At 30.1% G+C, this 24,107-nt stretch overlaps 1 protein-coding gene across 1 annotated transcript; it reads left to right on the forward strand.

Annotated features, from left to right (window-relative positions):
* Nucleotides 1-1,327: 1,327 nt before the first annotated feature.
* LOC119676232 (E3 SUMO-protein ligase KIAA1586-like) lies at nt 1,328-3,530 on the forward strand. Its single transcript, XM_038087467.1, has 3 exons — nt 1,328-1,400; nt 1,590-2,585; nt 2,775-3,530. Exons 1-3 carry the CDS (start codon nt 1,328-1,330, stop codon nt 3,527-3,529), a joined length of 1,824 nt encoding a protein of 607 aa, XP_037943395.1. The 3' UTR covers nt 3,530.
* The last annotated feature ends 20,577 nt before the right edge of the window (nt 3,531-24,107 follow it).

Consider the following 24,107-nt stretch of genomic DNA (forward strand, 5'->3'; position numbering starts at 1 on the left):
AAATTCCCGATGGTTTTGACATGTCACTTGGCACTGTCAATGTTACTACAATATTAAAATCTAAAAAATATTTTTTTTAAAAGTAAATTAGTATTTTTGCAAGTTTTACTTAGTGTAATTGAAAGTATTTAATAAGACTTCATTTGAAATATTTAAAAAAATTTGAGCATCAGATTTTTCCGTGGGGTTTTTCTGAAATCGTCATTTGATAGATAGTCCCCAGTATATGCTTCCTAGTATTTCATATTATTTATTATTTAATGACAATAATTCTGAACTCTTCTCCCTTACGAAAGAACCCGATATAAAAATTATAATTATTTCATATAATATTTATACATATAAATCTTTTGAGTTCTTTTTGTATACTATAATGTTCTTTTTCTCTCATTCTTTCTTCTTCTTTATCTTCCTAGAGTGACGTTTTCTTTTATTTTTTATAAATTGTGCATCGATAATATCGATAAAAACCTATATGGTATATTCATTAACTCGATATCCGGAAAACGGTTTATTCGAATAATATTGGCATTACAATTATCTTAAGCCCATAAAATATCACTTGAATTGGAGAATGATTGGTGTTGTGACTGATAATTTAAGCTTATAGAAAAATATATCAAAGTAAATAATCTAGTAATCCGACACCAAAAAGTAATCTGGCATATGCATTTCTTTAAAAGTATTTTTCTGCTATATGAATTTAATGATGAAAGCGATTCTTCTTCTGTTCAAATAACGCACAGAAATCGTTTTGTGATCATTCATGAAATTTTTCTTTTTAAAGACTATTGAAATATATTTTGAAATATCTACAGTTGGAATCTTTGACAGGCTTGTCAATTCGTAGGTTTACATGGTCCAATGCCTTAATTTTGTTGGATCTTGATATTCGCTACTTTACACTAACCGACCTATTCTGTGCACTTTATAAACTTGTCAAACATTGACACTTGTCAAAATTGACTGCTCTAAAGGTTCTGATCAGGGGAGCCAACTTAGGGGTTTTCCCCCCAAATTTAGGAGGAAAAATTTGTTTTGGGGGTATTTTTGGGGGCACCAAATGTTTAGGGGTTTTTTTAGGGGGTTTAAAAATATTGTAATTTTTTCAATTCAAAAAACTATGTTAGTAATAACACACATTAAATATTTTTTATTATATATAAATAAGGTATATATAAACGCCGATAGTGTGTAAATACAGTACGAAAACAAAAAGAACAAGCTGCATGGCAACACTAATTGCCAGCGAGCAATGTTTTTTTTGGAATTTTTTTGATAGCCGGGATCGTTCATTTTTAAAGTGATTTTAGTAAAATTTAAAACCATGTCGAAAGCAAGTAGTAAAAAATATTACCAAAAATATACCAAAGCGTGGGAATCAGATGTATTATTGAAAGGTTGATAAAAAATTTTTATTTTAATTTCCGATATCTTAAACTATAGAAAACTATATAGGTACAAAAATATTGTTTACTACCATAGCACAAAAACATCTATAGAATATGATATTTGGGTCGTAATAATACTAGAGCGTTTCAAATTTTTTATTTTACTACACATATTCTCTAATGAAATATAATTTACAGAATGGATTTCACCAGATATAACGAACAATAGTATGGCAATATGTAAATATTGTCGAATAAATCTAAAAGCGGACAGAAAAGATTTAGTTGCTCATGCTAGTACAGAAAAACATAACAAATCTGTTGAGGCACATAAAAGCGCAAAGTCATGTTATACTCTTCCAACTCTATTTAAAACAATAGATTCAGAAACAATCAAAATTGCAGAATTAAAAATAACGGCTTTTATTGCAGAACATGCTTCTATACACACTGTTAATCATTTGACGGAAATTCTACCTAAGTTAGATAAAACATCGGAGACTTTATCTAAATTGAAACTGCACAAAACAAAGTGTACTATGATAATAAAAAATGTGCTCAGTCCTTGTATGTTACAAGATTTAGTGCAAGAAATTGGCGATTCTGCTTACTCTATTATTATCGATGAGAGTACCGATATCTCTACTTTAAAAATTCTTTGTACAATGATACGTTTTTTCTCCATGCCGAAAAAGAATATAGTTACTACTTTCTATCGAATAATTAAATTAACTGAATTTGATGCTCAGAGTATATGTGATGCCATAAAAGCTCAATTACAAAGTGACAATCTAAATTTTCAAAATCTAATTGGAATAGGTGTGGATGGTGCCAATGTGATGATCGGCAAAAACAAATCTGTTGCCACTATTTTGAAAAAAGATTTGCCCGATCTTATCGTCGTTAAGTGTATATCTCACTCTTTGCACTTATGTGCAGAAAAGGCTACCGAAACGCTGCCTAGGCAATTAGAATTTTTAGTTCGTGAAGTTCACAACTGGTTTTCTTACAGTTCTAAACGCGTAGAAGAGTACAAAAAGTTATATGAAATAATCAATAATAACAATAATCCTAAGAAAGTGGGAGCGCTAAGTGGAACTCGCTGGTTGGCTCGTTTCCAAGCTATAACTACAATATTAGACCAATGGATCGAATTAGAACTGCTCTTTTCTATTGTTAGAAAGCAAGATAAATGTTATATGGCTGATCAATTGCATGACATCATGAAAAACATACAATTCAAAATATATTTTGTTTTCTTAAAGAATGAACTAAAAACTATTACTCAGTTGAATCTACTGTTTCAAAATAATCAAGTAGAGCCAGTTAAATTATTTGAAGATTTATTTTTACTTTATAAAAATGTATTTCAAAAAATTGTAGTTCCAGCTCAATTACAAAATATAGAAGACAATGAAATTACCAACTTTGATTTTCATCCTTACTTGATGGATACTTCATCAATATATTTAGGTTATGACTTTGAATCTGCGGCCCAGAATATTAATGCAAGTGACTTAACTGAGATAAGACAGCGATGTAAAAATTTTTTAGTTGTTTTAGCTGAGCAAATTCAAAATCGATTACCGGAAAATTTATCAATTTTAAAAATGATGTCAAATCTTGACCCAAAAGTTGCAACATCTCAGGTTAAACCTGGTTTACAAGAATTTTTTAAAATTTATCGTACTGATGTGTTTGGAGTAAAGCAGGATGTCGAAAATGAATGGCATCAACTACAAAACAAAAAATGGACACATTTATCAAACACTGAAGAATTTTATGCTGAAGTCAGTGAGGATAAGGATGCAGCTGGGAATAGCAGATTTAAAAATGTAGCCAAATTCGCAACAGCATTACTTTCGTTACCTTTTTCAAATGCAAGCGTGAAGCGCGCATTTTCCATTTACTCAATAATTAAAAACAAATTGAGAAACAAATTATCACCTGAAATGTTACAGGCTTTAATGATGGTAAGATATACTCTACAGAGACAAGGTTCGTGTATAAATTTTAATCCAACACCAGCGATGCTAAACAAATTTGATTACAAAATGTACGATTTTAAAAATAATTTGGAAATTCATGATGATTGTAGTGTAATGGAGGAAATATTAGAAAGTATAAATTTAATATGATTTAATTTGTTATCAGTTGTTAAAAGAATAACTACTTAAGTAATTGCTAATTACTTACTTTATTATTAATTACTATTTAATTACTTGTTTTGAAATAATTTCGTTAACAAATGTTTTTTTATCTCTTTTTTCAAATTTATTCAAATTATATTTATTTTAAATATATACAAAATATATATGCTACAGAAAACAGTTCTTACATTTTTTTCATATTTTGTACAAAATGTTAGTTTAGGGGGATTTAGGGGTTTTTCGAATGGCTTTTAGGGGGATAAAATTTTCAAATGTTGGCCACACTGGTTCTGATATTCTGTGACTTAAATAAAAAGCTCTTTTCCTTGTCAGTTGTCAATACTATAAATGCTGTTGACAACTATTAAAATATGCTCTTTTTAAGCATTTTTTATTTTTTGCATGCATGACAAATATTCTTAACTAAAATATATGCTCTTTACAAGCATATTTTCTATTGTTAATTGAGTGCATGAAAAATGCTTTTGGCAACTTGAAATATGTGCTCTTGACAAGCATTTTTTACGAACAGTTACGAACAGTAACGAACAATTACGAACAGTTTTCTATACAAAACACTTTACACCATAGTGTGGTGAGAAGCACTAGGTACTTGAGCTTTGAAATTTGTCAAGATGTGTCCAGAATTCCAAAAAGCTTTCTGCTTTATAAAAATCAAAAATTTTATTAAAGAATTTGACAAATCTGTCAAGTGCACAGAATAGGTCCGTAAATTTAATAAAATAACTTTAGAACTATGTTTATATGTATGTTCGCTTTTGACCAGCCTTTCTCTAATTCATAAATATATGTATAAGGTATCACAGAATCATCTACATTTTTCGCTTCGGAATTGTGTTTTCTTTAATCTTAATTTATGTATCAGCAGGCACACAAGCAGTTTCAGGAAGTTTTTGTAAAAAAAGTGCTGTTTTAGTTGAGAAAACTACATTTTTGTGTGACTAAAACTAGCACTATATTTAATATACACACAGTCAATATTGGAGAGATTCCTGGCGAATGAATATGCTTGTCTGAAAATATATCTGAAACCTATAAACCATTCACCATAAACTATTAATTAAAAACTATACATATTATAGTTGAACTGTATGGATTCTGTTCATACAGCCCTTAATTGGCTAGTAAGAACTGGCAGAAAGTGAAAAGGACTGCACCTACATCTATTGAAATCAATGTCACATAGAGTTCTGCTTAACAATTTTAAAGCAATATACTTTTATAGCTATAGCTGGTTCAGTTAAACCAAAAAGGGTGTCCACCAATAGGTATGGAGATATGATGATAGGGGAAAGTAGAGAAACAAGTTTCGTTCTTAAAACTAGTTAAGGTGGAGCAAAAAAACTTCAACTATAGCTATTGAAATTAATATTACGGAAAGCTTACAGACTAGAAAATATACATTTAATTGAGTTGTGTATAAGTAGTCTACTATATAATGTATTGCTTTCCTTAGTTTAAAACAGAACAAAAAAATCTATCTAAACTTTAATAAATTTTCTTCTTGTGCCTGTTCAACCCATAGCAAAGAGATGTCCAACTGCAGCTATTGAAATTGATGTTAAAGAAATATCGTAGGCCTGAATTTAATTGAGTTATTCAAAAGTAATCAGATGTATAATGTGTTTCCTTCGTAAGGTGGGTAGGTAGTAGGTAGGTTGTACCAGCGATCCAAGGTGTCACCATATAATGAAAACTTAACAGGTTTAAAATCATCTTGAACCTTTGGGAAATCTTAGCCATCTTGAACCTTTAAGCAAGCCCTTGCAGTTGACCAACATTCTTAAAAAATAAATCTCTTAAAGTGATAAGCCATCCATGCGCATGTGTCACATAAGAACAAAGCAGATGTGTAACACTTTCTTAGTTCTCTCCACAACTGCAACAGCTATAATTGAAAGAAAGATTCAAACTTCTAGCATGGTTACCTAATCTGCAATGACCTACGATATCTCTACGGGGCAATAAGAGTATAAGAGTGTTGGATTTGCATACGGATGCCTACACATCGTTGAGTCTTCACATCTTTAATTAATTCAGTATAAAAAAAACTCAGTTTGCATAATCTTCTATGGTAAAAAACAAATCAAAGAATTTTTGAACTTTTTGTATTCATGGAAGGTATTAAAATCACATAAAATAAGAAAATTTTTTACCCAATACGTTGTCTCACAACTTTTTGATTATAACTTATGATAGTGCTGGATGATATGATGGTGATAGATAATTTTTGCTAGTAAATACCGATTAGTAATTTTAAAGTTGGATGTATTTTGAGTTGATTTAGGTTAACTTATTTTATTATATTAAATATTTATAGAATTTAAAGTACATCACATCAAATCTTAAAGCATATCAAACTAAATATTGAACTTAAATGCATATTATTCTCCATTAAGAGCAAATACATATATTAAATATATAAACAATGCCCAAAGAATAAAGGACGTGTCAAGGAGGTGTAAGGAGCATGCAGCATTTGCTGTAAGTTCAACGAATTGACAGCTTATAAAAAATGTTCGTAAGAGTGCGATGTCAGCCAACTAAGACGCATTGAAAATATTAATAAAAAATGGCAAATTTTGTTTTTTTTTGCATTATTTTACTGCGATATATAAAAATTTCTATGAAAGTTTAAAAGTCGACTTACGTCGGTTTTAGTAGTGGCACGTTTCCCTGCGAAAAGCTACAAAAAGCAGAAAAATTAATTATTAACAGCCTGAACGTGCCTATATTCTGTAATGCGAATATCCTTATCGCTGTCCTTGCCATGCAACCAGCAGGAAGCAATAAAAAGTATAAATTCAGTGATAAGACAAAGTTAAGCAGGTGTGCCTACCAAAGTGCTTACGTATGGATTTCGCTATTTTAATAATCATTTTCGTGTTGCAGTAAAATTATGATTTAATTTAATTTTTCGGAATTTTATAAGAGAAATGAATATTCCATAAATAAAATTGCATTGTTGAATTAATGTTAATTTGTTATAATCAAATATAGAAATATAAAAAAATAATAGATTTAACTCTTATATATTTTAACTACACTGCCTCAAAGTTTATAAGGGATTTTTACAATCGTAATTGTTAAAATACTTAAGTTCTCATTAATTAAAAATGATTATAGTGAATTTAAAAAACAAAAATTGTATTCATGAATACATATATCATATGATTCCATATGAAAGAATTGCACCTGCATTCACATATTTGCATCGGGAAATGCACTTGAACAATCACGGAAAAAACGTACGATTAAACGTAGTAGCGATAAGTTTTTCATTTACACTTGAGTAAAGTTAATTTAAATACAGGGTACCTTACTCCATTGTATTCTCATATTAAAGATAAACGAATGAATATAATGCAAAAAACAATAATTAATTGAATTATACATTATTATTGTATTTTATATGAAAGGATTAATGCAACTCCACATCTTCGCAAACTTTTTATTTCCACTCTACAATAAGTCTATCATTACATAACATACAGATAAGTAAACAAGCCATCAAGGAAACTTTTCAGTTTCTCATTAATTTTTTTATTAAAGTTAGTGTATTCAATATTTCTATTAAGATTGCATTAGAGGTTATATAGAAATAATTAGAGAACGGCAAATATTAGTGCTGTTAAAAAACACATTAATGTTATGTTAAAGCACCAAATTTGATACTCTTTTGGCATTCAAAAAAAAATAGATATGGATACATATTTTTTATTATTATTATATTTTTGATAAATATTTTTAACCTATAGTACATAAGTTAAGTTTAGTTTAGTCAAGAGTATATAGTTTACTTAGTCATGTTAAATTACTTAAATTTTTTCTATTCGCACTCTATTTTTGTAAGATAAATAGCAGAATTTTCTTCAAAAATAATGCAATTATTTCAACAATTCTCTTATATTTCAACACCTCTCTTGTGAAATTATTTATCTTTAGGCCAAAAATAAGCCTTAGTTTCTCAGTTTTATCGGAGCCAAATCTTTCTCTTTCTCCAGATCATTGTTTGAGGTCTGCGAACAGGTGGTAAGTGCTAGGGGCTAAAACAAATAGCAGGGTGAATTTGAAGTATATTTTGTGTAACTTAGCTACGGTAACCATGGACTTGAGACACGACTTATGTTCTTGGTGAAGTGATCATTGTTGCATGATATCCTGCTTTTAATGCATGTGATGTGTAAAGTTATTGTTCGTGTTTTTTCGTGCGATGTTGCTATAAATCTTTAATTTTATTCTTAACCTATGCAATTTGTTGAGTGGACTTATCCCAAAGCTGTAATATTTTTCACAATGTTAATTTCTTAATCTATTTATCCTCAATATGTCATTAAACTATTGGAATTCAATATCTGTGTCTCCTTGTCTATGCCTATGTGGCTATGCCTATATGTCTACTTCTATATGTCTATTTCTATGTGTCTATGCTTATGTGTCTATGCTTATGTGTCTATGGGTATGTGTTATCTTTGTGTCTATTTTTTATACGTCTATGTCTATGACTCTATCGTTCTGTCTATTTCTATGTCTTTGGTAACTGCTTAGAGTTGCACCGAACTACATGTGGTAGATATGTATGAATATTATTTTATGCAATCTGGAAAGTTGTTCATAAATACATATAAATTCAAAAATTTTACTGCAGTATGAAAATGCATGAAATATTATTTTAAGTACCAACCAAATTAAGCAAACAATTGATATATATTTATATAATTTCACTATGACATTTATTAAGTATTTCTGCAGCTTTCCTATTTTAAAATAATTTCAAATTGTAAAAACTTTACACAAAAGCCGGTTTATTGTTTAAGTGCACAATTTTGCGCATTAATGGACTTTTTCCGCATATCCTGTTAAATTTTTAAAACAATTAAAAAAATAATAAGTGCATACCCGCATATAAAGGACCTGCAAAAAAAGCCTTACCGTATAAAAACAGCATTTAATGCCTGTAATATCATTGCTATTAAATGAAATAAATGTTTAAATATGCAATATAAAAGCACAGGACTGTGATTAATTGCAGTTCGTGTGAAAATCCTTTACTTCACATACGACAAAATGAGCAATACAAAAGAAAAGGACATCAAAAAAAAAAAAAACAATAAGGATTTATGTAAATAAAGGCATATTAGTATAAAAAAAGTTTTACAAAAAAAAAAATTTTCACTGCAGGCATTAAAAGCAAATAACCAAACTTGAACAATTTATATATTAAACATTAATTAATAAAAGAAATAAATATTATTTATCCACAACTTTAATTTGATTAAACCTTTTAACTCCCCCACTTATTTATTTATGTGTTTGAAAATTCTCTTTACGACACAAATTTTGTTGATTTACTAACCTAAGGCGAAATTTGGTCTTTTCGGTTTTTTAATTACATTAAAAAGTCAACCAATTTGTTTATGGGCCTTTGTATGAGTTCAAAATTATTTAAGCATATCTTCAAAGCACGTCGATTTGCATGCATACGAATATGTCTATGCCTATCATTCCCTCTCCACTTGTCGATATCACAGAAATTATTACAAGGAATTTCATGCGTTTATCAGAGCATAAACTTACACATATTAATTACACGCCTGTATAAGCATTTTAGCTTCTTTCAAGCTGACTCCTTCCTACATCCCTTCGGTTCATCTTAAATTATGTGTACTTTCAGTTTCGGCAGCCGTTGGAGACATTTGAAGATTTTCACAACTTTCTCTCCGAAATATAAAAATTTAAAATAATGTAGGAAAAATTTCCGAGACTCCCACAAACGCCAAATTGAAACAATAAAAAGCAACAATTTTTGAAACGACATAATTAACATGTTCAGATACAATTAAGTATTTGCTCATTCGTCGCTGAGGGAGACAATCTAATTAGGAAGTCTCTTGTTTTCACTTTATCACTTTTACTGCTTGATTCCGGAGGAAAGTAATTTTATTTAATTTGCATGAAAGTGGTTCATTATTCTCATATGAGAAATGGAAGGATTTAAGCATTTTTTTGTTTAACTTTATTTCAATAAAATAATAATAAAAGAAGTTTCATTTTATTTTTGATTGTACCTGAAAATCTCTAAGAGGATATTTTTTTTTGCAGTTATTGCCAAAATCTAAAATCATAAAAAATAAAGTAATAGTTAAATTCATCTCTTGCTTACTTAGCCTACTTCAACAATCCGTTATCAGATTTCGAGTTGTTTAAGTAATCTCCAGTCTTGGTTAACAAGGGTGATTATGCTTCCTCGACTTCATCTGTTATTAGATTTCGAGTTGTTGTAATAATCTATAATTTCATGTTCACCTTTTCTAGTTTCGTGTAACAAGGCCGATTAATACTTTCTGTACCTTATCCGTTATTAGATTACAAGCTGTCATAGTAATCTTCCGTTTGATGTACTCTTTTTCTAGTCTCATATTATAAAGATGATTAATGCTTCCTCGACCTTATCACATCACAGCAGATATAGTTTCCCCTATATCCTCTTTCTTACACTTTCAATTATGTTTATTATTGTTTTAGCCTTCACGGCGTGAAGAGATTTACTTAATAGTAGAGCAATTGCGAATTTACTACCGTTATTGGTGCATTTTACTATTAGTTATTGCAAATCTAATGTTTGTAAAATTTGGAGAGAATTTTCTGTTTTCCTTAATTTCAGCAAGAGTAAAGGAAGAATACAGTACAACAAAATAAAAAAAAATCCATGTCCATGACTTTCGTCGATGTAGCATTGAAAAAGTTACATGGATTATATTTCCACTACAAAAACATCGATGGTCACCCAAGAGAGATGGTGGCACTGGAAAACTTCAGAAAAGTCCTCATACTAATTCTGACAAATCCTAAAGTGGGTTTGCAGGACAAAGTTGACACCTTGTTTATGAAAAAGCTCATATCGAAGTAGGTACCGACTTTGCTGACAGTTTACCATAAAACAACAACTTGACGATGATTTTGAGACTGTTTGAAGCTGTTGAAGCGAGATAAAAAGGTATAGAAAAAAGATTACATACCTCTTTGCATTGGTATATGACAATGGACAAACGTTGGATACATCACTTCATTTTAGAGTGAAATTAGCAGCATCAAAATGTTAAAGAGGCACTGGAATAATTGTATTACTCATGAAGAGACTACGTTTATGAATAAATTCGAAATTTGCCAAAAATAAACTATTCTATTGGTCTTCCTATAGACCTATCAACCGATAAGAGTACTGCATAAATTTAATTGAAAACTGCTAATTATTAAACAAATATGTAAATGAAAATTTATTATTAAACATTGATTTTCGATATCAACTGTAGTTAAATTTTACTTCAGTCGGTTTGTTTAGCTGTCAGCAGATCTTCTCCTTCCATACAAGTAACCCATATGCTCTTTTTTTTTGTTAACTCAAATTCCGTCATGGATATCTTAGTATTGAGATTATTGGCTGAAGGATATTATTTTTTTAAAACTCTATGTTTTGTTAATACAAACTCGGTTATGAAAACATTAGTTCTGAGACTATTGGCTGAAGTAAATTATTTTTTAAAGATCTATTATTTCTCAACACTAATCTAGTCATGGAAACCTTAGTTTTGAGACTATTGGCTGAAGGATATTATTTTTAGCAGTTCTGTGTTTTGTTTACAAACTCGGTTATGGAAACATTATATCTGAAACTATTTGCTGAAATAAATTATCTTTGTTAACACAGACTTAGTGATGAAAACCTTAGCTTCTAGACTATTTGGTCAAGAAAATAATTTTTTAATGTCTACGTATAAAATGTCTACCAAAATCAATAGTTGATAGACTGCTATCGGGTTGTGTCTTAATTTTGTCAAACCTTAGTATTTGAAAAAAATGTTTATTCAAAATATTTTATGCGATGCATAAATACACAGTTAATATTATTATGATATTGATATTCTATGAGATATAGTATTGCTCCTAAAAACTAAATACTGTAAGTCCGTTAGAACTATAATATTATGTTCAGACACATCTTAATTTCGCAAAAATCTTAATATGATTTTCGTTTCAGAGAAAATGAGTTAAAATGAGTTAAGAAAATGAATTAAGGGATATTTCAAATGCAGCTATGTAATATTCGATTTGTAAACAAAAAAAAAAAACATTTGATTTCATTAATTTAGCGCAGTATGAACACTTTTGAAATTAACTTAATTTAGTATAGTATAAGAATATTCACGTTATTCTTATAACCACAATGTATGTATGAATATAAATTCCAATTTTCATAAATTTCATAAAGAAACTACTACTTCATCATACAATTTTCCTTTAAATTAACTTTTTGTGGCGCCGTTTCTAATAGAAACTTTTACCGAATCAAAATTTCGGGGTTGAAGATCAAAAAATAATTTCAATAAAAAAGAGCACTATAAAAAATTATGACTGGCAGCATCATAACAATAATTATTAATAACCAACAAAATTGCTTTTCAAAATTTATAACGAAAATTTTTTGCATTACATTTGCATAAAAATCTCTGTTTGAGTTTTATCTTCATAAAAAAAAACTGAAATAAATTTTGAATCAAAACTCAAGTAGAATTCGTAAATGTGTCAATCAATTATTGGCAAATGGCTTAATCAAAGTCAATCAATAGGATTTTTCAGACGCTGAAGTAACTAGAATGAAGTGAAGCTGAATGACATCACACAAGCAGTCATTCATTTCTCGCTTGAAACTGGTAATTGTGAAAACAACTTTCTAGAAAGTATAAAGGATTTTGACTTACAGAGCTTGAGATTGTAGCAAGGACTCAAGCATAGAACGTTAAAACTTTAGCAGTTAATTTAAGGAAGAAAATTATTGAGACAAAATGCGCGAAATCTTAAATTACTTCTCAATATTAAGTAACCAATTTGCTAGGAGCGAAGCACAATCAAATGCACACCGCATCCCAACTCCAACTCCAAAGCCAAAAAAAACAAACCCCTAATTTACTTACAGACATACGTGCGCATACTGACATTCACACTTGCACTCACACTCACACTGAGGCGAGGGCGTGGGCGAGGGTGAGGGCGAGTGCTTGGCACAATTGAATGGCAGAAGTCTTCATAAACGTGCTTTAGTGTTCCTTCAAATAAATTGCAAAAATTTTTTACGATCAAAGTTTCCAGCATAAAAATTGTTAAAAATGAAAACGCAATTTGATTTTGTTTGTAACTTAATTTTTCATTTTTGTTTTATTTTTCGCATATTTTTTATACAATCTTTTTCTCGTCCTTCCTCGTCCTTCCACTTCTGTATTATTTTTTCTTCCTTTTTTTCGTGATTTTATATTTTGGTTTTTTGATGGTTAATTTCATTTATTGTTGTTATAAATAAGCGTGTACTTGTGTGCTTAAGCAGGATATGATTAGCTACAAGATGCCTTCTAAGTGTTTACGTGTATGCGTTTGTGTGTGTGTGTGTGTGTGTGTGTGTTTGTGCGGCGTATCCTTGGAACCAAACGAGCGTGTGGCTTAACAGTAATCATTATAATTTAATGTATTTTTCATTTACTTTAAATTATATTTTATGTTTCTGGTTTTGTGGAAATTTGATTTTTCTTATATTGCGTTTATAGTCTGTTCTTTATGAAGCGGAAAGGATATTAAGCCTAGTTAAGTTGCGGAAACAAACTGCCTGTTTCGGTACTGATTTTTTATTTTCAAGTATCTAGAGGGATTATTTCTTTAGATATACATATAATAATATAGATGTTTGCTGTACTCAATTAACTGTTAATATATTTTATGCCTTTATTTAGTAAAGTTGAACTGCTTCGAAAGCAGTTTGTATAAGTCGGAAGCAGTTTTGCTATTTTTTGTTTCACTCCTTTATATATATTTAGTATAGAATATGTATACAGAAAATAACTAATACAACAAAATTTTTTAATTTTTTATTATTTGAATTAATTGAATTTTTGACCGATCATACAGCTGTTGCGAGTATATAGCGTAATATATTTTTTAATTTTTTATTATTTTAATTAATTGAATTTTTGACGGATTATACAGCTGTTGCGAGTATATAGCGTCCTTCGACACAAAAGTCCAAGTCAACTAAATTATAATTCTTAGCGCGAAGAACAGAAAGCTGATCTATAGCTAGATAATTAAACCAGCACTACTTTATGGGTGTGTCGCGTATAGCAAAGTTGTCGACTCTACTATCCAAAAGCTGCAAGTTGCTCAAAGTCAGGCTCTCCGAAGGCTCTTCAAAGTGCCATGGTACACAAGAATGACATGTTAAGAGACCTTAAAATAGATCCGTTCAAAAAATACATAATGAACAAAGCTCTGAAGCTATATGCAAAAATCGACAGGATGCGCTACTTAGAACTACCTAATCTCAGAGTAATCACTAACCGCACGCAGATCTTAGATCAATCATTGAATAATCATGAAGATTATGAGGAATACTCAAATTTGTCAGTGAGATGGGTGAGACTCTGCAGAAACTCCCCAGCCATCATAGAGTAAAAGTGTCCAAATGCACTAACTCACCAGATGCACTAATATTTCTTAAGAAAAACAATATCCCACAAAGTGTAATAAAATGCATTTATTTGGTTGCGCACTACTTTCTGTGATGTACAGCCCTCTCTCTTGACTTATAAAAAAGTCGCTGAATGTACATCTGTATATCGCAGATTAATAAATTAATACTGAGAATTTTCGATCTTAGGTTCATCCTTCTTCGTAAGATCTTAGATCCTCTAGGATTATTACTATTACCACGTTAATATAAATTACCGAATTGATACCTAGTGGCTACACTGCATTGATAATTTTGTGATAATGAGTAATGCAACAGCATAAAAGGTGATTGAAGCGGCAATTGGAGGGAAAAGTCGTAGAGGCAGACAGTGTCTAGTGAAGTATCTAAGTTATGAGACCACTACCCCACACTTGAAGAACGAGACTGAAGAAGGTACGTGCGCTGTAAAGACCGTTGAGAAAGAAGTGTTGTGACTGGCCGAAATTCAATAAGGGGTTGTTATAGTCAATGAGGAAGAACAAGCCTTACTATTAAGCAAATAGGAATGCAGAAGATAAAGAGTTGTCTGTCTATAATGTCTGTTAAGTTATAAAGCAAATTGAAAGAAAAATTTGAAGAAACTTAAAACTGTGTATTTTGCTCTTATATTATTTAATATTGATATCGACATTTATTATCGCAAGCTATTACTCAAAAGCATTACATTCGCCTTGTACACGCTCAGCAACTTAAATCAATCGGATGGCATATGTTTTTTGTCTGAAAGCTTTTCTCAAATTCAGGCAACTGAGACATAGGGAAAAGTTACCAGATTGAAAATCAATGTATTTAAAAATCTAGATGGTTTGATACTAATCGACTTATACCAAAAAATATGTTAATAAACAATAATAATAAAAATTAATAAATTTATTAAATAAGTTACTAATTATGAAAATATGAATCACCAGCATAAAGGATATTTCTATTTTTTTTTTATTTATACTTTGTTTGTATTTTCAAATCTTAAAACCTCGAACATCAAAAATATATTTGGAGTGAAATTTGTGTGGATTTCAAGTGAAAAATATTGTGTATTACTGCACGATCAAATAGAGTAGACTCTTAGAGGTTAATTTATATCATGCCAATATTTAAATCAACATAGTAACCAATAACTAGACATGATCCATAACTTGATAACTATCAAATACAACAATGTCCTGATGTGATTAGACTTGAAACAGGTCCGCTGAAGATATCATTTAAAACCTCGTAAGTCACGGTCTCTAGGGCACTAGAAGATAGAGTCATATATAGTCATGATCCAGAACTAGGATGATGACTAGTTTTAGATGATAACTAAGAAATGATGATGTTGAAGAAATGATAACCTGGAATAGTGCCTTCGTTTGGTCACCCTTCAAATAAATCATTTTTTAAAAGCTTGTGAACCATAATCTCAAAGACAATAGAAGACAAATACGCAAGAGTAAGACACGAACAATATGAAAGAGTGAATTTGAAACAAAGAAACAACTGGAGATTTATTGCCACAGTGACGTTTCTTGAAGGAGTTTAATGGACTTATTTTAGTTTATTATTGCTGCATTTATAAAGCATTGGAATAAGTGATTATACTAATTTTGGTAAGTGGATTTTTTATGGATTTGGATTTCTATATCAACTAGATTTTAAATGAATCGAACGAGCCAAATGATTAACTTATACTTATTTATGTTGAGTGAAGTTTAGAGAGTGAGTTTACTTTTTTTCTTAGTGTGATATAAATATGCTCCAAGAAGTTTATGGGAATCCCCATAAAAACATTATGTCTTTAAAATGGTGCAAGTACTCATATGTCGAACTAATTTTAAATTTTAACGAAAAAGCGTAATATTAAATTGACAGTTTAAAGTGAGAGTCCTTTCAAACTCCAATAAAATTAAACTGCGCGTGCACCTTACGCCATCAAATCCAACCTCGTCATCCTTCTCATTCCCTGCTTCAGCATTTTCCTCGTCACCGTCCTCCTTCATCGTTTTTTGATATAAAAAATGAAGTATTCTGCATGTTCACGTGTATGAGTGCGTTTCATACAGACACTGGCGTCAGTGTATTTGTGATATTTTATGTTTATCGAAAATGGCGAAAAAAAGCCAACACGGCAAATATCGGCATCGAAACGTGCTTAAAATCCGTAAGAATTGCGCTTTCCTGCATTCGCTGAATTTTGATTCATTGCTGATGAAATGCTTTGACAGCATCGAACATCTTCCAACTTTTGCTCTTCTGGTTTTTGTTGTGCCCAGCATTTTTGAAACTTGACTTAGCTTCTGAAAATATAAAACCAACAAAAACAGAAAAAAATTAAATAAAAGATGGCATTTATATAATATTAAGTATTATAGTAAAAATATCAGAATAGACAATAAAAAACTTTTTCAATATATTTTTACGTTCCTCGAATGGCATGTACGCTTAGTTTCTATTTTGAATGCCTAAGTAACTTGAGCGGCGCGCACTTCACTTCCGCACCTACACTCCCAGATACATTATCTGCCAGATACATTGAGTATCTGCGTCGGTATGTTTGCCATCTGCAATATATGTAACTATAGCTCTATTAAAGCTTTTTCTTGTTATTATTTTTATTTTATTCTACTTTTTTTTTGTTTTATTTTATATAATTTAGCTAGTATTTTACAAAAAGTATGGTATTTTGTGCGTACTTAAGAGAAAACTTTTTGTACTGCTACTCGCATTGTTTCTGTATTACGGCTCTAATGTATCTTGTTACCGTCTTGTTGTTATTGTTGTTGGTGCTGTTGCTGATACTGCCAAAGTATTTGTATCTGATGACTTTTAATCTTTTAAGTAGGTTTAATCTATTAAGTGATTTATTTAAAAGTTTTACATGCGCTTTCTTTACGGCAGTAAAATATTTAAAAGTTTTGCAATTGATATGCTTGCAATTTGTGAGGAATTAAGTTCGACTGAAATTATTTTCAAATGAAAACAAATTAAAAATAAATCTATAAATATTTTCTGCTATTTTATTTAATCTTAGAACATCAAGTTCCATGACAAAACACAAAGTTGTGAGATATATGAAAACATACAATTCCAAGAAGGAAATTATTACTTAACTTTCTTATTCTTTAGGAAATAACATCAATATATTTGATAAAATTTTTCTTAATTGCAAATTTTAATAATTTTTTCTTATATATAGTATTTATCTTTTTTTTTTGGAGATACTTATTTGAACTTAAAGTAGAAAGACAATGAAAATTGTTTGGAAATGTTCAGAGCAATATATTTTTGGTCATTTAGAATTGACTAAGAGTCAATGACAAAATCGTTTAATTTTAATTTATTCCCTTTTTCTAATGATCGTTTCAAATTACACGAAATCTTAGAAACGGAATAAATTTAAATAACGACATAAGTCAATATTGACTAATGTTAGTCCTGAGTTAGTTAGTTGGGGTCGTTTTTATCAATAAAACTGATAAAACAATTTGCTGTGATTGCTGGAATGTAACTTTAGTTAACGTTTTCAATCTATATAGTAAGTTACAAGTTAGAACACGAGTGAAGCCCTATCTGTTTTTTCACGGTTATCACTATCTCTTTGCATCAGCTGAACAAGATTAAATGAAGTACAATATTACATTTTGAGGTCAAATTAATATTAATGTATAACTTAACTAAAACTTTAAATCTATTAAAAAAAGTAAGAAAAACAATTTATTGGTATAATTAGAAATTTTGGGGCACTAACTTTTATTATGGCACACGTCTAGCTACAGTTTTGTTAAAGCAAAGGAACTCAGGCAAGTCTTGGTATGTTCATAGTATCAACTAAATATATCAGAAGTAGACATGTATGTATTCCTATGCCAGTTGAATTGAATTTTGTTATCTCCAACTAGACGTAAATGCTGTATGAAAAGGGTTATCAATCAAAAATTTGTTAAGTTCCCTTACCTCATTTTTTGTTCATAAAAACAAAAAGATCAGCTAAAAAAACTAATAATGTGTAATACTCATTATATGATATTAGCCTTTTAATGAAAGTATGGTATTTTAAATAATTTTTCTAAATTAAATTAAACTAATTTAAACTGAATTACACCAATTCAAACTATATTAAACTTTTTTAAGATAAATTAAACTAAACTTAAGCAAACAAAGTTGAAATAAAATTAACCAAAAGCAACAAAAACTAAACTTAATTACATTTAACTACTTATAACTTAATTAAGCTAAATTAAAACTAATTAAGAAACTAATAATAAAACAAGCAAAGAAACTTGTCATTTAATGTCCATGAATAGAGTTAACCCCCACAGAGTTGACTTAGAATATTATTACTGTCCTTTTAAACTTTCGTTTAAATATTTCTCAGCTCTGCTTCTTTTTTTTTATTAAAATACAATTTTTATAATTTAATGTGAATATTTATTTATGTTCAAGGTTTTAAAACCACATTATAAATGTATATAAATAATATTTTTGTACATAAGATACTTGACGTGTTTAAATTTTTCTTAGAAAGGTAGAGACCTGTACTTTGATATAAATCATAACGCCTACCTACATAAGCAGAAGTGGCTCCATTTCCCATACATTTCTTTAACTTTCTCTTAAATAGCAATTTTCTTTTAAATATTTTTTATTTCTATAAAAATGCCTTTAAACATTCTTAAGTGGCTTAAGGCTGATTTAAACGAACTTAAAACACATTCGACTTAAATTTGAATAAATAGAAAATAGAAAATAGAAATCTTACAGGCGTACATGCAGAACTGTTTATTTATTAATTATGCTAACACTTAGCAGTGGAAAATGCTTAAGTACACTATTTCAGCGTTTTTAGTTCAAGAACACAATTTACATTTGTAACAACGCGAACACAACCACACAAGAACTCAGGAGCACACACACAAGGCACACTCCTTTAATTGTAGTGGAAAAGGATTCACACTCACACATATGCACACACACACACACACACCGCAACTGTGAATTCAAAACTAAACGTGTAAAGGAGGAAAAAAACGTGTAAATATAAAATGAAATAGAAAAGCTTATGCAAACTTCAAACTAAATTTTCTAGGACATCTCGTTTTGCCAGAAGGCAAATACTGCTGTGCATGGCGGCGCTTATATCCCTCACGTGTTAAAATATTCAACATCACACTTATATCCTGTTTATGAATTGCTTTTGATAGTTTTCCGCGCTTGCTCGCTTTCCATTTAAGACACATAATACCAAAAAACACTCACTCACATTGAAAAAAACACTAAAAATTGCTTTAAGCAAGTGTGTGGAGGTCCTGCAGCTGTTTTCGTCTGTCAGTCGCCGAATGGTAAAATGGTAAAATAGTATGCAGGATTTAAAATTTAAAAATGGGTCTATAGGCGGAATAAATATACAGCTATCTAAAAATTTGTTGAGTACACTTGAAACAATTTTTTAAGAGAGAAAATAATATATAAATCGGGGCTTAAGACATATTATTATAATAGATCACTAATGTGATCGATGACCTCAAGTTGTATGACATGTTCTATAGTTAAGGGAGGTCAAGGAAAGTTTAGATAGATGGAGATGTGATTGCGGAGTCTTTAAGTAAGATTAAAGAAAAGCACTTGTAAGGTGACTTCTATTGTTGGTTTTCACCTATGTATATAATCTATTATGAAGACAAACGAGGAAAATCGTTGATGTAGTAGGCGATTTTAATAAAAAAAAAGTGATTTCGCCGTCGTCGCGTAAGATAGAGAAAAATGAAACGCTTGCTTTCATAAAATATTTTTACCCCCTTATGTAGTATTCAGCAATCAGGTAAATATCAGGTAAAGATTAAAAATACAGTTGACTATCATATCGAAATTGATGCACATGTTTGGATCGATTCCGTATCTCTAAATAGAATGCGTTCTTAATATAACCGAATAAATCGACATAAGTAACGGAGGACGCCTGATCACATCTATATATAGAACAGAATAAAACAGAATAAGACAGAAAAGAAAATAACAAGCACAAAATTTTACATCAAATAACGATAAGAGCATAGTAAAAGGGTTAGCGCAAACGTTGTGCGACAAATTTGCAGGGCTTATTATTAGGTCCAATATGTCAAAAATCTTTTTCAATATTTTTTCCATCCAATTGTTTCAATGGGTTTCAGTAAACAGAGAGTGGCAAGAGAGAGGCAAAAGATATACTTAACAAAGATATAAGAGTACTGAAAATACACTGGCATCACAAATATGAAGTAAGAAGTAAAAGAAATGGGGAATGGGAAGGAGATAAAGAGTAATAGAAATAAGACTCAAAAAGATCCTAGAGAGAAGTAGAAAGAGACAAGGAAATACCAGAAGGTGACGAGAGAATACTAAAAGAACGACGAAAGAGATACGAAAGAGAGGAAAGCGAGTGGTGAAAGAACGCTAAGATTACAAGTGTGAGGTGAAAAATAAGAGAGAGAAATAAAGACACATAGAGTAACAGGAAAAAGCTAAGAGAGAGACAAGTTAGAGAGAGCGAAATGGTACGTAATTGCCAGAGAGGCAAAAGAAAGGCAAAGGAGATGGTTGAGAGTAGTAAAAATACACTTACATCACAACCACGGTTGCCACTTGAAAATTTTTTTCTGTACCAAAATTGGTTTAAAAAGGTACCATTTCTGTAAAAAGAGGTCCAAAAAAATTTGTTTTTTCGTTCTGTGTTTCTCATAGTGTTATAAATGAACAAAATATAAAATAGTGCAAAGTTGCATTTATAAAAAAAATTAATTGGAAATACCCACAATAAAGTTGGGTCGTCAAAAATGTTCCATTTTTTGAACATGAGTACCAAACGAAAAAAAAGTACCAATTTTGGTACTAAAGTACCATAAGTGGGAACCGTGATCACAACTTTAAATAGCTTGTGAGTATTTAATAAATAAACATATGAAAATGGTATTTTGACCATTAAAACAAAATGAATAAATGTGTGATGGCACAAAGAACATAATATAGTTCAAATTTTTTTTATAATATACAAATACGTTTTTTATATATATATTAGAAAAATATCTTTATTAAAATATTAAATAAATATGCAAGCAAAATAACAAAATATTATATAGAGAGGTTTTTGAAAAGTAATGAACTACAATAACAAAAAATCTTTTTATATTATTTTAATTAATTGAATTTTTGGCTGACAATACAGCTGTTTCGAGTACTGCCAAAAAGCCTTCATCAGTGGTCTTGGAATTATTTTCTGTATTTAATTATTGGTAAATAATTTTTTGAGACTGCAAATACAAGAGTTTGAACTCGTGCCCTACCAAATTTGAAGCTCAGAGTCAGCATTCATTAGCCAACTATTGAACTACTTACCCAAAACCGTACTTGACTTGTAAGTTTGCATTTCTTTCTGGAGTTTTGTTACTTTGCTATGAAAGTTCAATAAGAAATTCACTTGCTGTGTAGAATAATTGAATTGATTAATTATATTTATTTTTAAAACAAAAATTTATTTTAATTTTATTGAAGTTTGGCTGACCATACAACGCTGTTTCGAGTATTGCCAAGTACTCTTCATCAGTGGTCTTTGGAAATAATCGAATTTTATTTAATTAGTTTATAGTCCGTATATAATTTGTTTGGACTGCAAGTGCCAGGCTTAGAACTCGTGCCTGTCAAATTAGAAGCGATGACTAATCGTGTTTATCCACAAGAAGCCAAGGCTGTACAAACTTTCAAAGCTCAAGTTCCAGGTTTTATTGTCACTTATTTTTTTTTAATTAGTGATACCAACCAAAGCACTTGCCGTGCTTTAAATTAGAACGAGCTTATAAACTACAGCTTTATTTTGGAAACACAAGTTCAACGAATTGAAAATTAGCTTTTGGGTTCGCCTATTCTTTATTTTTTTCAAAGCTACTCTTTTTGTAGAGACATTTTGTAATGCATATTGTTTTACTTACTATATGTAATATACTATATGTACTATATGTATTTTTAATTGCTAAATTTCAATACTATTCCTTTGTTAGTATTATATAGATTTTGGTACGTACCGAAAATACTTTTAAAAGAATATTTGAAATTTATCGCATTTAGGTAATTTTTAAAAATTTACAATCGTGCAATTTCTCTTAATGTGATGACTTCATTCCCCATTTTATGGTCCAATCAATGAAAAATTACAACTTTATTAAAATCCTTTAAATTTCTCCACACTATACTTCATAACTTAGTTCAATGATCCTTCAAATCATATTGCAACATTGTTAATTAAAACTTGGCATACACGTATTTGGTTGTTGAAAATATCTTTGGAGTGTATTGATAGCCAACAGCTAACGGAATTTATCCAGAATGACATTTTTTCAGTTCCATTCACATAAATAAAAAATTATGAGAATTTCTCGTAGTGCAAATAAAATGAAAACTAAAAGTACACTGAGCGGCAAACAGCGAACAGTGAACAGTGAACAGTAAACAGCGAACAACGAACAACGAACAGCGGACAGAGAATAGTGAACAGCGAACAGCGAACGGCGAACAGTGAACTTAACTACAACGTGTTGAAGTGTGCACTTGAGTGCATTTTTTATTAAAAATCCCACTTGAAACAGTGTAGCATGTTATGGATATAACCGCCGAAATATGGAGCAAATAAAATGGCGGAGCACAAAAAGCGCACAACAACACTGAAAACATGTAAAGATGCTGTAAATTGTATTTGCATAAATATTCGCTACAAGGATATAAAAGTATTTTCGAATTTATATACCACAGAATGTTGCAAATGTCCTAAGGAGGCTTTAAAAATCAACACAAGAGACATTTATAAGTACGAGCACCTAACCGCATACTTCAGTAAAAGTGCCACTAAATATGCAGAAAGCAGCTGAGGAAACAAAAAATACTAATAATAATATTTTTGAGCTTTAAGTTTTAATATTTTCTGCTCACAATTTTTAATTACTAAGCCTTTCGGTTTGTGTTCGTTGCAACAAAAGGATACTAACCACAGCGCTTAATATCCTTTTGTAACAAATACACTCCTTACTAAAAGAATATGTATAAATAATTTTTTTTTTGTATTTCTTATATGTAGCCTTGTATTGGTATCCTTTGCTTAGTCCTTTTGCAACTTTGTCTGAACAAATATTTGTCTAACTTTTACACCGAAAACAGTCGCGGTTAAACGTTGCCAGGGTTGCGAAATAAACTTAATATTTCTTTCGTTTTTATTTCAATTTCTGTAACTAGCAAGCAAGCAACTTTGTAATTAAATGCAAATTAAGCTGATTTCAAAGGTTCACTTTGATTTTTTATTTACTTATTCCACACTTTTTTCTCACTTTTCTCTATTTTTTCTAGTATTTCTTCTATTTTTTCTATTTGGTCTATTTTTTCACTTTTGGTCCATTTTTTCATTTTAGTTTTAATTTGATTTTTGTGCTTAGTTAATTTTTTTTTTAAATTTCATAGTCGCAGCTGCACTTTTAATAGCATTATGGTGTAAGGTTCGAGTACGCGACTTCACTCAAATGGCCAATAACAATAAAAATTCTATAAAAACGAAAAAACCAACTGAATTAAAAATGAAAAAGATTATTTTAAAAATAAGAAAAATATCCGTAATACACTAGAAAAAAAATATTATGTATCTGAAAATATTGCGCCTGACTAGATAATTTTGTTGCTAGCAAAAATCGCGAAAAATCTTTATCGAACCCAGCGTTGCGCGTACAAGCGAAAAATCCAACTTTTCTAATTAACGTAACCCAAGCTCCAAAGAAACCGAAACTGAAACTGCAGGGAGTTGCGGAAATTCCAATTGACTCTTTTTAATAAGCTAATTTCATTATGCCTTGATTTTATCTCTCCGTAGAATTTTTTCTATTTTTGGTTAAAAGAAAAAATAAAAAATAATATTAAATAGCAAAAACACAAGGTTGGGAAGGATATTTGCTAGTAACTGGGTTAAAATTGGTGGAAATTGAAAGGACCCCATTTTCACAAACT

This window comes from Teleopsis dalmanni, chromosome 2 (assembly GCF_002237135.1).
Source record: "Teleopsis dalmanni isolate 2A chromosome 2, ASM223713v2, whole genome shotgun sequence".
Classification (NCBI taxonomy): Eukaryota; Metazoa; Arthropoda; class Insecta; order Diptera; family Diopsidae; genus Teleopsis; species Teleopsis dalmanni.